Below are 18,289 nucleotides of genomic sequence, written 5' to 3'. Positions count from 1 at the left end.
GGTTAGAGTCAGTTTGCGCTGTTCTGGGAAGGGAGTAGTACACAGTGTTGTACAAGAGCTTCAGTTTCTTGGCAATTTCTCGCATGGAGTAGACTTCATTTCTCAGAACAACAACTGACGAGTTTCAGAAGAAAGTCCTTTGTTTCTGGCCATTTTGAGCCTGTAATCGAACCCACAAATGCTGATGCTCCAGATACTCAACTAGTCTGAAGAAGGCCAGTTTTATTGCTTCTTTAATCAGAACAACAGTTTTCAGCTGTGCTAACATAATTGCTAAATAGTTCTCTAATGATTAATTAGCCTTTTAAAATGATTATCTTGGATTAGCTAACACAACGTGCCATTGGAACACAGGAGTGATGGTTGCTGATAATGGGCCTCTTTATGCCTATGGAGATATTCCATTAAAATTCAGCCATTTCCAGCTACAACAGTCATTTACAACATTAACAATGTCTACACTGTATTTCTGATCAATTTAATGTTATTTTTATGGACAAAAAAATTGCTTTTCTTTAAAAAACAAGGACATTTCTAAGTGACCCCAAACGTATGAACTGTAGTGTAGATCTTTGTGTATATACTGTCAGATGAACTTTGTGTATAGATTGTCAGATGATATTTGTGTATAGACAGTCAGATGATCTTTCTGTATAGACAGTCAGATGATCTTTCTGTATAGACTGTATAGACAATGTTGCCTATGGGCACTAACCCACTGTCGCTGCACCAGACAGGACTGGCAAAAAGTGCTCTTCACTGACGAGTCGCGTTTTAATTTTTTTTTTTTTTTTAATTTTACCTTTATTTAACCAGGTAGGCAAGTTGAGAACAAGTTCTCATTTACAATTGCGACCTGGCCAAGATAAAGCAAAGCAGTTCGACAGATAAAACGACACAGAGTTACACATGGAGTAAAAACAAACATACAGTCAATAATGCAGTATAAACAAGTCTATATACAATGTGAGCAAATGAGGTGAGAAGGGAGGTAAAGGCAAAAAAGGCCATGATGGCAAAGTAAATACAATATAGCAAGTAAAATACTGGAATGGTAGTTTTGCAATGGAAGAATGTGCAAAGTAGAAATAAAAAATAATGGGGTGCAAAGGAGCAAAATAAATAAATAAATAAAAATTAAATACAGTTGGGAAAGAGGTAGTTGTTTGGGCTAAATTATAGGTGGGCTATGTACAGGTGCAGTAATCTGTGAGCTGCTCTGACAGTTGGTGCTTAAAGCTAGTGAGGGAGATAAGTGTTTCCAGTTTCAGAGATTTTTGTAGTTCGTTCCAGTCATTGGCAGCAGAGAACTGGAAGGAGAGGCGGCCAAAGAAAGAATTGGTTTTGGGGGTGACTAGAGAGATATACCTGCTGGAGCGTGTGCTACAGGTGGGAGATGCTATGGTGACCAGCGAGCTGAGATAAGGGGGGACTTTACCTAGCGACCTCATTGATGTATACAGAGAAGAGAGTCGGTCCAAGAATTGAACCCTGTGGCACCCCCATAGAGACTGCCAGAGGTCCGGACAGCAGACCCTCCGATTTGACACACTGAACTCTATCAGAGAAGTAGTTGGTGAACCAGGCGAGGCAATCATTTGAGAAACCAAGGCTGTCGAGTCTGCCGATGAGGATATGGTGATTGACAGAGTCGAAAGCCTTGGCCAGATCAATGAATACGGCTGCACAGTAATGTTTCTTATCGATGGCGGTTAAGATATCGTTTAGGACCTTGAGCGTGGCTGAGGTGCACCCATGACCAGCTCTGAAACCGGATTGCATAGCAGAGAAGGTATGGTGAGATTCGAAATGGTCGGTAATCTGTTTGTTGACTTGGCTTTCGAAGACCTTAGAAAGGCACGGTAGGATAGATATAGGTCTGTAGCAGTTTGGGTCAAGAGTGTCCCCCCCTTTGAAGAGGGGGATGACCGCAGCTGCTTTCCAATCTTTGGGAATCTCAGACGACACGAAAGAGAGGTTGAACAGGCTAGTAATAGGGGTGGCAACAATTTCGGCAGATAATTTTAGAAAGAAAGGGTCCAGATTGTCTAGCCCGGCTGATTTGTAGGGGTCCAGATTTTGCAGCTCTTTCAGAACATCAGCTGAATGGATTTGGGAGAAGGAGAAATGGGGAAGGCTTGGGCGAGTTGCTGTTGGGGGTGCAGTGCTGTTGTCCGGGGTAGGAGTAGCCAGGTGGAAAGCATGGCCAGCCGTAGAAAAATGCTTATTGAAATTCTCAATTATGGTGGATTTATCAGTGGTGACAGTGTTTCCTATCTTCAGTGCAGTGGGCAGCTGGGAGGAGGTGTTCTTATTCTCCATGGACTTTACAGTGTCCCAGAACTTTTTTGAGTTAGTGTTGCAGGAAGCAAATTTCTGCTTGAAAAAGCTAGCCTTGGCTTTTCTAACTGCCTGTGTATAATGTTTTCTAGCTTCCCTGAACAGCTGCATATCACGGGGGCTGTTCGATGCTAATGCAGAACGCCATAGGATGTTTTTGTGTTGGTTAAGGGCAGTCAGGTCTGGGGAGAACCAAGGGCTATATCTGTTCCTGGTTCTAAATTTCTTAAATGGGGCATGTTTATTTAAGATGGTTAGGAAGGCATTTAAAAAAAATATCCAGGCATCCTCTACTGACGGGATGAGATCAATATCCTTCCAGGATACCCCGGCCAGGTCGATTAGAAAGGCCTGCTCGCAGAAGTGTTTCAGGGAGCGTTTTACAGTGATGAGTGGAGGTCGTTTGACCGCTGACCCATTACGGATGCAGGCAATGAGGCAGTGATCGCTGAGATCTTGGTTGAAGACAGCAGAGGTGTATTTAGAGGGGAAGTTGGTTAGGATGATATCTATGAGGGTGCCCGTGTTTAAGGTTTTGGGGAGGTACCTGGTAGGTTCATTGATTATTTGTGTGAGATTGAGGGCATCAAGTTTAGATTGTAGGATGGCTGGGGTGTTAAGCATGTTCCAGTTTAGGTCGCCTAGCAGCACGAACTCTGAAGATAGATGGGGGGCAATCAGTTCACATATGGTGTCCAGAGCACAGCTGGGGGCAGAGGGTGGTCTATAGCAGGAGGCAACGGTGAGAGACTTGTTTTTAGAGAGGTGGATTTTTAAAAGTAGAAGTTCAAATTGTTTGGGTACAGACCTGGATAGTAGGACAGAACTCTGCAGGCTATCTTTGCAGTAGATTGCAACACCGCCCCCTTTGGCAGTTATATCTTGTCTGAAAATGTTGTAGTTTGGAATTAAAATGTCTGAGTTTTTGGTGGTCTTCCTAAGCCAGGATTCAGACACAGCTAGAACATCCGGGTTGGCAGAGTGTGCTAAAGCAGTGAATAGAACAAACTTAGGGAGGAGGCTTCTAATGTTAACATGCATGAAACCAAGGCTATTACGGTTACAGAAGTCGTCAAAAGAGAGCGCCTGGGGAATAGGAGTGGAGCTAGGCACTGCAGGGCCTGGATTCACCTCTACATCGCCAGAGGAACATAGGAGGAGTAGAATAAGGGTACGGCTAAAAGCTATGAGAATTGGTCGTCTAGAACGTCTGGAACATAGAGTAAAAGGAGGTTTCTGGGGGCGATAAAATAGCATCAAGGTATAATGTACAGACAAATGTATGGTAGGATGTGAATACAGTGGAGGTAAACCTAGGTATTGAGTGATGAAGAGAGAGATATTGTCTCTAGAAACATCGTTGAAACCAGGAGATGTCATTGCATGTGTGGGTGGTGGAACTAATAGGTTGGATAAGGTATAGTGAGCAGGACTAGAGGCTCTACAGTGAAATAAGCCAATAAACACTAACCAGAACAGAAATGGACAAGACATATTGACATTAAGGAGAGGCATGCTTAGTCGAGTGATCAAAAGGGTCCGGTGAGTGGAGAGGTTGGTTGGTGATTTAGACAGCTAGCCAGGGCATCGGTAGCAAGCTAGCATAGGATGGAGGTCTGTTGTTAGCCACCTCCTGCGCTCCGTCAGTAGATTAGTGGGGTTCCGTGTGGTAGAGGGGATCAATCCAAATCACACAACAACAACAAAAATAAAAACAATAGATATAGTTATAGAGGCCCAAGAAGAAAACATAATAATAATAATAAAAATAATAAAATAAAAATAAAAAATTGTCCGATTGTCTATTCAGATAGCAGCCGGTAAGACAGCTAACGGTTAGCAGGCCGCAGATGGGCGTTCAGGTAACGTCGCGACGGAGGAGCCAGCCGAATAACTCCTTCGGGTAGATAACGTCGGCAGTCCAGTTGTGAAGGCCCGGTGGGGCTCCGCGAAGGCAGCAAAACGGGTCCGGATAGGCGACTGCAGCCCAGGTGCGATTGATGGAACTCAGGAGTGATTGACGGAGCTTGCTAGCTCCGGAACAATTGATGTTTGCTCCGGAATCGACGAAGGCCGATAGTCACACGGATAGCAGCTAGCTAGCTGTGAGATCCGGGCATGAATGTCCAGAGAGCAGTCGAAATCCAGGGACATGGAGAGAAAAATTGGTCCGGTATGCTCCGCTCCGAGCCGCGCTGCGCCGTACAGAACTGGCGATAGACTTTCGAGCCAAAGGATAGCCGATGACCACAAACCGTGGTTAGCTGAACACCAACGACTTGCCAGTAAAGGAGCCAACTAGCTTCTGAACTAGCTTCTGGATTAGCTTCTGGCTAGTTTCAGGCCAGCCTCCTGGAGTTTCTGGCTAGCTTCTTGGAGGATTACAGATCTGAGGTAAATAATACTTTTTTATAAATATACATTGGTGAGGCGGGTTGCAGGAGAGTGTTTTGAAGATGAGTTGATGGAAAATAAAAATAAAATGTATGTGAAAAAGTTGTAAATATATATATATACAGGACACGACAAGACGAGGACAAAAGACGTCTGAACTGCTATGCCACCTTGGAGAAGAGGGGGTGATTTTCAGGGGTGATGGTCAGATTTGCGTTTATCGTTAAAGGAATGAGCTTTACACCAAGGCCTGTACTCTGGAGCGTGATCAATTTTGAGGTGGAGAGTCCGTCATGGTCTGGGGCGGTGTGTCACAGCATCATCGGACTGAGCTTGTTGTCATTGCAGTCAATCTCAACGCTGTGCATTACAGGGAAGACATCCGATTGAGCACGTCTGGGACCTGTTGGATTGGAGGGTGAGGGCTAGGGCCTTTCTCCCCAGAAATGTCCGAGAACTTGCAGGTGCCTTGGTGGAAGAGTGGGGTAACATCTCACAGCAAGTACTGGCAAATCTGGTGCAGTCCATGAGGAGGAGATGGACTGCAGTACCTAATGCAGCTGGTGGTCACGCCAGATACTGACTGTTACTTTTGATTTTGACCTCACTTTGTTCAGGGACACACAGTGTCCTGGCTCTTTGAATAAGCTGGTCACTCAATACCAGATACCAGAGCTATAGAAATCACACTGTAAGTCAGCCATGGCTGAGTCCCAAATGCCACCCAGAGCCTGGGCCCTGGTCAAAAGTAGTGCACTAAATAGGGAAATAGAATGCCATTTGGGATGTAACCCAACCCAGTTATCAACCTGTTCATTATGTACCTAACACTTCCCCTACTGTATACTGTCTGTCTGTCTAAAGAACAGATTAAGTCAATTCAATAAGGTTTTGTAAACAGGAAATACATGTGGGAACTAATTTAAGGGGATTATCTCAAACACTGTATTTGTGTATAGGATGTTGTGGGAAAGAGAGATTTTATTCTCAACTGGGATCACCTGTATAAATCAAAGATAAATAAAGTGGGAGTATCCGTCACACTCCTCTTCTCTCTTCTAATTTCCTCTCCTCTTCTCTCCTCTTTGTCTGCTCTTCTTTCCTCTCCTCTCCTCTCATTTCCTCTCCTCTTCTCTCCTATTTGTCTGCTCTTCTTTCCTCTCCTCTCATTTCCTCTCCTCTCCTCTCCTCTTTGTCTGCTCTTCTTTCCTCTCCTCTCATTTCCTCTCCTCTCCTCTCCTCTTTGTCTGCTCTTCTTTCCTCTCCTCTCATTTCCTCTCCTCTCCTCTTTGTCTGCTCTTCTTTCCTCTCCTCTCATTTCCTCTCCTCTTCTCTTCTCGTTGTCTGCTCTTCTTTCCTCTCCTCTCATTTCCTCTCCTCTTCTCTCCTCTTTGTCTGCTCTTCTTTCCTCTCCTCTCATGTCCTCTCCTCTTCTCTCCTCTGCTCTCCTCTTCGTCTCCTCTCCTGTAACAGAGGAGTTCATCATTGCGGCACAGAGGTTTGGTCAGGTGACTCCGATGGAGGTGGACATCCTGTTCCAACTGGCTGACCTCTCTGAATCCCGGGGGTGAGTCACACACACACATACACACACAGATGACAAGGCTAGGCCTCAAATAGATAGCCCTATTCAGTTTAATAGCTTAATTACAGTTGCGTTCAAGATACATAATTATGCAAAACACATCATACATGATAAGCCCTCTCAACCTCAGTTTTAAATCATTGAATTCCAGCAATGTTGAATGAAGCTTCATATTAAGGGAAACATTTTCCCACAGTCATTGATACTGCATAGTGTAATCCATTCCTCTCATTGTATTTCCACATTAGCATGTACTGTTGTAGTTAATACTGGTTTTCAGTTTATTGGGTCTCAATAGCCTGTCCCATTAATCCATGTGGTTGTCATTGGATCACTGGAGCTCGTCATACCCGGTCGTTCTTCTTCCAAAATGTCTGCTTTCACTGCAGCCTGATCAAATGAGCCAGGCATGAATCTTCTGAATCCCATTTCACTCAAATAAGCCTTCAAAACTCAGCATTTGTCTGAGGAAGAGGAGACACATACACAAGAGCATACACACACAGGGGAAGGGGAGTCCACAGGGGAAGAGGAGTCTACAGGGGAAGGGGAGTCCACAGGGTAAGAGGAGTCCACAGGGGAAGGGGAGTCCACAGGGTAAGAGGAGTCCACAGGGGAAGAGGAGTCCACAGGGGAAGAGGAGTCCACAGGGGAAGGGGAGTCCACAGGGGAAGAGGAGTCCACAGGGGAAGAGGAGTCCACAGGGGAAGAGGAGTCCACAGGGGAAGAGGAGTCCACAGGGGAAGAGCAGTCCACAGGGGAAGAGCAGTCCAAATCAAATCAAATGTATTTATATAGCCCTTCGTACATCAGCTGATATCTCAAAGTGCTGTACAGTAACCCAGCCTAAAACCCCAAACAGCAAGCAATGCAGGTGTAGAAGCACGGTGGCTAGGAAAAACTCCCTAGAAAGGCCAATACCTAGGAAGAAACCTAGAGAGGAACCAGGCTATGTGGGGTGGCCAGTCCTCTTCTGGCTGTGCCGGGTGGAGATTATAACAGAACATGGCCAAGATGTTCAAATGTTCATAAATGACCAGCATGGTCGAATAATAATAAGGCAGAACAGTTGAAACTGGAGCAGCAGCACGGCCAGGTGGACTGGGGACAGCAAGGAGTCATCATGTTAGGTAGTCCTGAGGCATGGTCCTAGGGCTCAGGTCCTCCGTGAGAGAGAAAGAAAGAGAGAAAGAGAGAATTAGAGAGAGCACACTTAAATTCACACAGGACACCGAATAGGACAGGAGAAGTACTCCAGATATAACAAACTGACCCCAGCCCCCCGACACATAAACTACTGCAGCATAAATACTGGAGGCGGAGACAGGAGGGGTCAGGAGACACTGTGGCCCCATCCGAGGACACCCCCGGACAGGGCCAAACAGGAAGGATATAACCCCACCCACTTTGCCAAAGCACAGCCCCCACACCACTAGAGGGATATCTTCAACCACCAACTTACCATCCTGAGACAAGGCTGAGTATAGCCCACAAAGATCTCCGCCACGGCACAACCCAAGGGGGGGCGCCAACCCAGACAGGATGATCACATCAGTGACTCAACCCACTCAGGTGACGCACCCCTCCCAGGGATGGTATGAGAGAGCCCCAGTAAGCCAGTGACTCAGCCCCTGTAATAGGGTTAGAGGCAGAGAATCCCAGTGGAAAGAGGGGAACCAGCCAGGCAGAGACAGCAAGGGCGGTTCGTTGCTCCAGAGCCTTTCCGTTCACCTTCCCACTCCTGGGCCAGACTACACTCAATCATATGACCCACTGCAGAGATGAGTCTTCAGTAAAGACTTAAAGGTTGAGACCGAGTTTGCGTCTCTGACATGGGTAGGCAGACCGTTTGCTTAGAAATTCAAGGGACAATTAGGAGGCCTTCGTCTTGTGACCGTAGCGTACGTGTAGGTATGTACGGCAGGACTAAATCAGAGAGATAGGTAGGAGCAAGCCCATGTAATGCTTTGTAGGTTAGCAGTAAAACCTTGAAATCAGCCCTTGCTTTGACAGGAAGCCAGTGTAGGGAGGCTAGCACTGGAGTAATATGATCAAATGTTTTGGTTCTAGTCAGGATTCTAGCAGCCGTATTTAGCACTAACTGAAGTTTATTTAGTGCTTTATCCGGGTAGCCGGAAAGTAGAGCATTGCAGTAGTCTAACCTAGAAGTGACAAAAGCGTGGATGAATTTTTCTGCATAATTTTTGGACAGAAAGTTTATGATTTTTGCAATGTTACGTAGTTGGAAAAAAGCTGTCCTCTAAATGGTCTTGATATGTTCTTCAAAAGAGAGGTCAGGGTCCAGAGTAACGCTGAGGTCCTTCACAGTTTTATTTGAGACGACTGTACAACCATTAAGATGAATTGTCAGATTCAACAGAAGATCTCTTTGTTTCTTGGGACCTAGAACAAGCATCTCTGTTTTGTCCGAGTTTAAAAGTAGAACGTTTGCAGCCATCCACTTCCTTATGTCTGAAGCACATGCTTCTAGCGAGGGCAATTTTGGGGCTTCACCATGTTTCATTGAAATGTACAGCTGTGTGTCATCCACATAGCAGTGAAAATTAACATTATGTTTTCGAATGACATCCCCAAGAGGTAAAATATATAGTGAAAACAATAGTGGTCCTAAAACGGAACCTTGAGGAACACCGAAATTTACAGTTGATTTGTCAGAGGACAAACCATTCACAGAGACAAACTGATATCTTTCCGACAGATAAGATCTAAACCAGGCCAGAACTTGTCCGTGTAGACCAATTTGGGTTTCCAATCTCTCCAAAAGAATGTGGTGATCGATGGTATCAAAAGCAGCACTAAGGTCTAGGAGCACGAGGACAGATGCAGAGCCTCGGTCTGATGCCATTAAAAGGTCATTTACCACCTTCACAAGTGCAGTCTCAGTGCTATGATGGGGTCTAAAACCAGACTGAAGCATTTCGTATACATTGTTTGTCTTCAGGAAGGCAGTGAGTTGCTGCGCAACAGCCTTTTCAAAAATTTTGGAGAGGAATGGAAGATTCGATATAGGCCGATAGTTTTTTATATTTTCTGGGTCAAGGTTTGGCTTTTTCAAGAGAGGCTTTATTACTGCCACTTTTAGTGAGTTTGGTACACATCCGGTGGATAGAGAGCCGTTTATTATGTTCAACATAGGAGGGCCAAGCACAGGAAGCAGCTCTTTCAGTAGTTCAGTTGGAATAGGGTCCAGTATGCAGCTTGAAGGTTTAGAGGCCATGATTATTTTCATAATTGTGTCAAGAGATATAGTACTTAAACACTTGAGCGTTTCTTGATCCTAGGTCCTGGCAGAGTTGTGCAGACTCAGGACAACTGAGCTTTGAAGGAATACGCAGATTTAAAGAGGAGTCTGTAATTTGCTTTCTAATAATCATGATCTTTTCCTCAAAGAAGTTCATGAATTTATCACTGCTAAAGTGAAAGCCATCCTCTCTTGGGGAATGCTGCTTTTTAGTTAGCTTTGCGACAGTATCAAAAAGGAATTTCGGATTGTTCTTATTTTCCTCAATTAAGTTAGAAAAATAGGATGATCGAGCAGCAGTTCTTCGGTACTGCATGCTACTGTCTTTCCAAGCTAGTCGGAAGACTTCCAGTTTGGTGTGGCGCCATTTCCGTTCCAATTTTCTGGAAGCTTGCTTCAGAGCTCAGGTATTTTCTGTGTACCAGGGAGCTAGTTTCTTATGAGAAATGTTTTTAGTTTTTAGGGTGCAACTGCATCTAGGGTATTGCGCAAGGTTAAATTGAGTTCCTCAGTTAGGTGGTTAACTGATTTTTGTCCTCTGGCGTCCTTGGGTAGACAGAGGGAATCTGGAAGGACATCAAGGAATCTTTGTGTTGTCTGTGAATTTATAGCACGACTTTTGATGTTCCTTGGTTGGGGTCTGAGCAGATTATTTGTTGCAATTGCAAATGTAATAAAATGGTGGTCCGATAATCCAGGATTATGAGGAAAAACATTAAGATCCACAACATTTATTCCATGGGACAAAACTAGGTCCAGAGTCCACATGGAACGCCAGCGGTTCTTCTAACTGTACACGGCTCACGTTCCCATTTCTCTTGCTCCATGGGGTCGACCGGCGGCGTAGAGTGCCAGTAATTTGTGCCCTCTCTGAGCACCTGATTATTATTTCTGGGCAATGGGATACTTTAATAGTCTCCCCAGCCTCTGATTGGAGATGCAGGAGATAATTGTTCCCAATAATCGGAGGGGATTGAGCTGCTCCCAAATCTGGGAACGTCACAGAGATGTTATGTGGACGCTGGGGCACATGCACAGAGTTGGAGAGGTCCCCGGAATCACGGACAAATGTTTTGTTTTGTTTGGATGCAGCGAGGGAAAGAGAGAATGAGGGAGAGGGATGTAGTTGGTCATTGATATTGTTGAATATCAAGTATCGTTGAAAATCTTACCAGGGGTCAGAAGGAAAATGTCAGAAGCATTTAAATGGTAGAACCGTTTGAAACTTTTCCCTCTCTCCTCCTCTCTTCCAGCCGTGTTGGTCTGGTGGACATTGACAGGATTGCTCCACTAGAGGAAGGGGCCCTTCCATACAACCTGGTGGAGGTCCAGAGACAGGTAAAAGAGAAAGAAGGAAAAAATGAGAGAAAAGAAGACTTGCTGATGGTTTTAGCATCTTTTTCAGCTTCAGAGATATAGGCTGCGATTCAATTCAAAGCTCTGTAGCGCAGTGGACTATAACATACTTTTAAAGGTAATTTACAGTTGAGCCGGCTTGCGCAGCGTTTGCCATGAATGCGATCTGTGCAAATGCCTTTAAAAGGTGCATTGTCGGCTGTTTAGTGGCCTGCACTATAAAGCACCTTGGATTGAATCCCGGCCATAGTTATTCTCTAACTGTAGTCTAGAAACATGTCCTGGTAATGGTCAGAGCAAAAGTTCACTGGTGATGTTGGGTCTTTCTGTGATTACTTCCATTACTGAATATATATGAGCAATACACTAGGACAGACTTATCCAACATGAAACATAAGAAACTGAAGTAAAAATAGAATCTTTCTAAATCCCCACATACCAGTCCGATTTCCAGCACACTTGCTCTGTTTGTGTCAGATTCTCAAATGACAGCCATTGAACTAAATGCCAAGGAGAACACAACTTCTAAAAGTGTGTCTTTGATTGGATCTCTCCAGAGAAAGAAATACAATTAGATATCAGAAACCTCTCTATGACAGTATACTGTATCTTTGTCAATTTTTTTTCTTAAAACCTTGTTAATTTAAGACTAACTCCAGCCGTTTAAATAGGTTACAGTGCCTTCAAAAAGTATTCACATCCCTTGACTTTTTCCACATTTTGTTGTGTTACAAATTGGGATAAAAATGGACTTTGTTTTTGTATTTTCTTTTTATGTACACAAAATGCTCTGTAATGTCGAAGTGTAAGTTAAATTCTAAAATAAAACACTTAATATATCTTGATTAGATAAGTATTCAACCCTGTGAGTCAATACGTGTTAGAATCACCTTTGGCAGCGATTACAGCTATGAGTCTTTTGGGTAAGTCTCTAAGGCCCCGATTGCTTTTTTATGCAGTTTTCTCTATATGCGTATTCTGACGTGGAACTTAAGCATGAGAATAGAATGCTATTCACCCACTATTTGTTTAGGGTGGAGATCTCAGAAATGAAGGTTTGGCGGAGGTGTGTCTACAGATCAGCCATATTCTGACCTTGACTTAATTCCACCACCTTTACGCGTGAGGAAACCATGAATATGGTCGGGCGAAACTACCGGTTCCAAGTAGAAAAAGCATCTACTTCATTTTTTCACATAGAAATAACAGCATTCTCCATGACCTATCATGTATACATGAATACAAGCTATTGATAAGAGCTAGGTCAATTTTTATTAATTATATAATCCTTTTGGGTAAATAATAAATACACAAACCTCTGTTACGTCTGCTAATTTGGGATAATGTAGCCTACTTGAATCATTATGGAACTCAGACTACACGTAGCAGGTTAAACCTGGAGCCTGGCACATGGTTCAGGACTGGAACGTTGTCATACAGTTCCATGATTAGGGTAGATTTATAGAACTACTGTTCAACCCCTATTGTACATATTTTTTCACCTTCCAATATTTCATGGTTTGAACTTGAATATGACAACTTTCAGAATGAATCAAACCACTGTATTTTTTATTAATCAATATATTTTGTACTTAAAGGCTCTCCAAAACAGTTTAAAAAATAATCATAGTACTTTCCTAGCCCTAAAATGTACCTAAATAATCTAAAAGATTTTTAAAATCTACCAGTTGGTGTTGAAACTGAGATGAAGATGCATAGATGGCATACTTTCATTGATCCCTATTTTCTGAACCCTTTCTCTCAATGTGTTCTATTGACTCTGTTGACAAAATTATAATTAAAGTTACACCTTATTTAAAGGGATGGCTTAAGATAAAGGTACTGAAAACCCCATTGAATGAAAACTCCATGAGAAAATCTGTTGGCCAGTAAGTGGGAGGGTTTTCATTGGTTGAATTACATTTATTCAGCGCGCGCAAGGTAACCTCGCCTGCAATAAGGTAAGTCTGAATACCAACTACTAAGAAGTGCGTAGGAAAGGCATGCATAAGAAAGGCAGAATTTCCTAAATTGGAATCTGTCCCTGGAAGCTTTGCACACCTTGATTGTACAATATTTGGCCATATTTGTTTTTTTTAAGTCTTCAAGCTTATTGCTGGACAGCCATTTTCAAGTCTTGCCTAGATTTTCAAGACAATTTAATTTAAAACTGTAACTAGGCCACAGAGAAACATTCAATGTCGTCTTGGTAAACAACTCCAGTGTACACTGAGTATACAAAACATTAAGAACACCTGCTCTTTCCATTACATAGACTGACCAGGTGAATCCAGGTGAAAGCTATGATCCCTTATTGATGTCACTTGTTAAATCCACTTCAATCAGTGTAGATGAAGGTGAAGAGACAAAGAAGGATTTTAAAGCCTTGAGACATGGATTGTGTATTTGTGGCATTCATAGGGTTTTGTTAGACTTCATTGATGTCACTTGTTAAATGCACTTCAATCAGTGTAGATGAAGGGGAGGAGACAAGTTAAAGAAGGATTTTTAAGCCTTGAGACATGGATTGTTTATTTGTGCCATTCATAGGGTTTTGTTAGACTTCATTGATGTCACTTGTTAAATCCTCTTCAATCAGTGTAGATGAAGGGGAGAAGACAAGTTAAAGAAGGATTTTTAAGCCTTGAGACATGGATTATGTATTTGTGCCATTCATAAGTTTTGTTAGACTTCAGTGCGGCTTTTGACATTATCGATCAGTCTGTTGCTAAAAAAATGTATGTGTTATGGCTTTACACCCCCTACTATAATGTGGATAAAGAGTTACCTGTCTAACAGAATACAGAGGGTGTTCTTTAATAAAATGGCGCCAGGAGAAATGGCAGCAGTTTTACGGGTGCCCAACCAATTGTGCTATTATGTTTTTTTTGGGCGTTATTTGTAACTTATTTTGTACATAATGTTTCTGCAACCGTATCTTATGGCAAAAAGAGCTTCTGGATATCAGGACAGCGATCACTCTCCTCGGATTAGACAAAGAGCTTCTGGATATCAGGACAGCGATCACTCACCTCGGATTAGACAAAGAGCTTCTGGATATCAGGACAGCGATCACTCACCTCGGACTAGACAAAGCTTCTGGATATCAGGACAGCGATCACTCACCTCGGATTAGACAAAGAGCTTCTGGATATCAGGACAGCGATCACTCACCTCGGATTAGACAAAGAGCTTCTGGATATCAGGACAGCGATCACTCACCTCGGATTAGACAAAGATTTTTTCTTCAACATGCAGGACGCACAGGACATTCTCTGAACACCCGACAAGGCCAACATCCTAGTTATTTGCAAGAGGAAGAGACATAGGTACAGAGGACACAGAGCGGGGTGCCTCGTAAGGATCCGCAGAAGGCGAGTGGGAAAGCTGCCATTACCGTCAATATTACTCGCCAACGTGCAATCATTGGACAATAAATTTGACAAGGTACGATCACGAATATCCTACCAACGGGACATCAAAAACTGTAATATCTTTTGTTTCACGGAATTGTGGCTGAATGATGACATGGATATTCAGCTAGCGGGATATATGCTGCACCGGCAAGATAGAACAGCACACTCTGGTAAGACGAGGGGAGGGGGGGGGGGGGGGGGGGGTCTGTGCATATTTGTAAACAACAGCTGGTGCACAAAATCTAAGGAATTCTCTAGATTTTGCTCGCCTGAAGTAGAGTATATTGTGATGAAGTGCAGACCACTCTATTTGCCTAGAGAGTTTTCAGCTATACTTTTCGTGGCTGTTTATTTACCACCACAGACGGGGGCTGGCACTAAGACCGCACTCAGTCAGCTGTATAAGGAAATAAGCAAACAAGAAACCGCTCACCCAGAGGCGGCGCTCCTAGTGGCTGGAGACTTTAATGCAGGGAAACTTAAATCAGCTCTACCTAATTTCTATCAACATGTTAAATGTGCAGTCAGAGGGAAAAAAAACTCTAGACCACCTTTACTCCACACACAGAGACGTGTACAAAGCTCTCCCTCGCCCTCCATTTGGCAAATTTGACCATAATTATATCCTCCCGATTCCTGCTTACAAGCAAAAATTAAAGCAGGAAGCCCCAGTGACTCGGTCTATAAAAAAGTGGTCACATGAAGCAGATGCTAAACTACAGGACTGTTTTGCTAGCACAGACTGGAATATGTTCCGAGATTCTCCCGATGGCAGTCACTGGCTTCATCAAGTGCATCAATGACGTCATTCCCACAGTACATGCCCCAAACAGAAGCCATGGATTACAGGCAACATTCACACTGAGCTAAAGGGTAGAGCTGCTGCTTTCAAGGAGTGGGACTCTAACCCGGGAAGCTTATAAGAAATCCCACTATGCCCTCTGATGAACCATCAAACAGGCAAAGCATCAATACAGGAGTAAGATTGAATCGTACTACACCGGCTCTGACGCTCGTCGGATGTGGCAGGGCTTGCAAACTATTACAGACTACAAAGGGAAGCACAGCTGAGAGCTGCCTAATGACACAAGCCTACCAGACGAGTTAAATAACTTCAATGCTCACTTCGAGGCAAGTAACACTGAAACATGCATGAGAGCATCAGCTGTTCGGGACGACTGTGTGATCACGCTCTCTGCAGCCAATGTGAGTAAGACCTTTAAACAGGTCAACATTCACAAGGCTGCAGGTCCAGATGGATTACCAGGATGTGTACTCTGAGCATGCACTGACCAACTGGCAAGTGTCTTCACTGACATTTTCAACCTCTCCCTGACCGAGTCTGTAATATCAACATATTTCAAGCAGACCACCATAGTCCCTGTCCCCAAGAACACTAAGGTATCCTGCCTAAATGACTACCGACCCGTAGCACTCACGTCTGTAGCCATGAAATGCTTTGAAAGGCTGGACATGGCTCACATCAACACCATTATCACAGAAACCCTAGACCCACTCCAATTTGCACACCACCCCAACAGATCCACAGATGATGCAATCTCTATTGCACTCCACACTGCCCTTTCACACCTGGACAAAAGGAACACCTATGTGAGAATGCTATTCATTGACTACAGCTCAGCGTTCAACACCATAGTGCCCTCAAAGCTCATCACTAAGGACCCTGGGACTTAACACCTCCCTCTGCAACTAGATCCTGGACTTACTGACGGGCCGCCCCCAGGTGGTAAGGGTAGGTAACAACACATCCGTTATGCTGATCCTCAACACGGGGGCCCCTCAGGGGTGCGTGCTCAGTCCCCTCCTGTACTCCCTGTTCACTCAGGACTCCACTGCCAGGCACAACTCCAACACCACCATTAAGTTTGTTGATCACCGACAACAATGAGACAGCCTATAGGGAGGAGGTCAGAGACCTAACCGTGTGGTGCAAGGACAACAACCTCTCCATCAACATGATCAAGACAAAGGAGGTGATTATGAACTACAGGAAAAGGAGGACCTAGCACGCCCCCATTCTCATCAACGGGGCCATTGTGGAGCAGGTTGAGAGCTTCAAGTTCATCGGTATACACATCACTAACAAACTAACATGGTCCAAGCACACCAAGACAGTCGCAACTGCTCGGCCTCTGACCGCAAGGCACTACAGAGGGTAGTGCATACGGCCCAGTACATCACCGGGGCCAAGCTTCCTGCCTTTCAGGACCTCTATACCAGGCGGTGTCAGATGAAGGCCCTAAAAATTGTCAAAGACTCCAGCCACCCTAGTTATAGACTGTTCTCTCTAGCAAGCGGTACTGGAGTGCCAAGTCTAGATCCAAGAGGGTTCTAAACAGCTTCTGACCCCAAGCCATAAGACTCTTGACCATCTAATCAACTGGTTACCCAGACTATTTGCACCCCCCCCCTTCTACGCTGCTGCTACTCTCTGTTATTATCTATGCATATTCACTTTAATAACACTACCTACATGTACATATTACCTAAATTACCTCGACACCGGTGCCCCCACACATTGACTCTGTCCGGTACCCCCTGTATATAGCCCCGCTATTGTTATTTACTGCTGCTCTTTACATATTTGTTTTTCGTATCTCCTACTTTTGGGGGGGTATTTTCTTAAAACTGCATTGTTGGTTAAGGGCTTCTAAGTAAGCATTTCACTGTAAGATCTACACCTGTTGTATTCAGCGCATGTGACAAAAACTATTTGATTTGATTTGATTTTGAACATAATCCAGGTAGAATCAGGAATTCCCCAGGGCAGCTGTCTAGGCCCCTTACTTAAAATCTTTACTAACGACATGCCAGTGGCTTTGCGTAAAGCCATTGTGTCTATGTATGTGGACGACTCAACACTATACACGTCAGCTACTACAGTGACTAAAATGACTGCAACACTTTACAAAGCGCTGCAGTTAGTTTCAGAATGGTTGGCAAGGAATAAATTGGTCCTAAATATTTCAAAAACTAAAAGCATTGTATTTGGGACAAAGCATTCACTAAACCCTAAACCTCAACTAAATCTTGTAATGAATAATGTGGAAATTGAACAAGATGAGGTGACTAACTGTCATGGTCAAAACATATTCATGCAAAAGTAGCTAAGATGGGGAGAAGTCTGTCCTCAATAAATCGCTGCTCTGCATTCGCAACAGCACTATCAAGAAGGCAAGTCCTACAGGCCCCAGTTTTGTTGCACCTACCTGGACTACAGTTCAGTCGTGCGGTCAGGTGCCACAAAGAGAGACTCTGCAGGAAAATTGCAATTGGCTCAGAACAGGGCAGCACGGTGTAACGGTCTTCTTCCTCCTCTGACGAGGAGTAGTAGGAAGGATCGGAGGACCAATGCGCAGCATGGTACGTGTTCATGATTCTTTTAATAGAACACTGAAAAATACAAAATAACAACGTGAAATAACAAAAAAATAACAAAAACCGTTCCGTGTGGAGAACACAGACACAGAAAATAATCACCCACAACTCAAGGGTGAAAACAGGCTGCCTAAGTATGGTTCTCAATCAGGGACAACGATTGACAGCTGCCTCTGATTGAGAACCATACCAGGCCAAACACAGAACTACCAAATCATAGAAAAACGAACATAGACAACCCACCCGACTCACGCCCTGACCATACTAAAACAAAGACATAACAAAAGAACTAAGGTCAGAACGTGACACACGGTTGGCCCTTGGATGTACACAGAGAGCTAACATTAATAATATCCATGTCAATCTCTCCTGGCTCAAAGTGGAGGAGAGATTTACTTCATCACTACTTGTATTTGTAAGAGGTATTGACATGTTAAATTCACTGACATGTCTGTTTGAACTATTGGCACACAGCTCGGACACCCATGCATACCCCACAAGACATGCCACCAAATGTCTCTTCACAGCCCCCAAGTC

The 18,289-nt window shown here is 43.9% G+C and overlaps 1 protein-coding gene across 1 annotated transcript in view; it reads left to right on the top strand.

Annotated features, from left to right (window-relative positions):
* Positions 1 to 18,289, top strand: part of LOC109904392 (calcium-binding mitochondrial carrier protein Aralar2) — a 100,710-nt gene that overhangs the window by 41,632 nt on the left and 40,789 nt on the right. The window contains exons 8-9 of the mRNA XM_031788915.1: positions 6,208 to 6,301; positions 10,835 to 10,919. Of these exons, the coding sequence (XP_031644775.1) occupies positions 6,208 to 6,301; positions 10,835 to 10,919 (179 nt within the window). The remainder of the gene's footprint in view (positions 1 to 6,207; positions 6,302 to 10,834; positions 10,920 to 18,289) is intronic.

This window comes from Oncorhynchus kisutch, linkage group LG14 (genome assembly GCF_002021735.2).
Source record: "Oncorhynchus kisutch isolate 150728-3 linkage group LG14, Okis_V2, whole genome shotgun sequence".
NCBI classification, from domain to species: domain Eukaryota; kingdom Metazoa; phylum Chordata; class Actinopteri; order Salmoniformes; family Salmonidae; genus Oncorhynchus; species Oncorhynchus kisutch.
The sequence above is the reverse complement of the archived record's forward strand: the minus strand, read 5'-3'. Positions and strand labels throughout refer to the sequence as shown.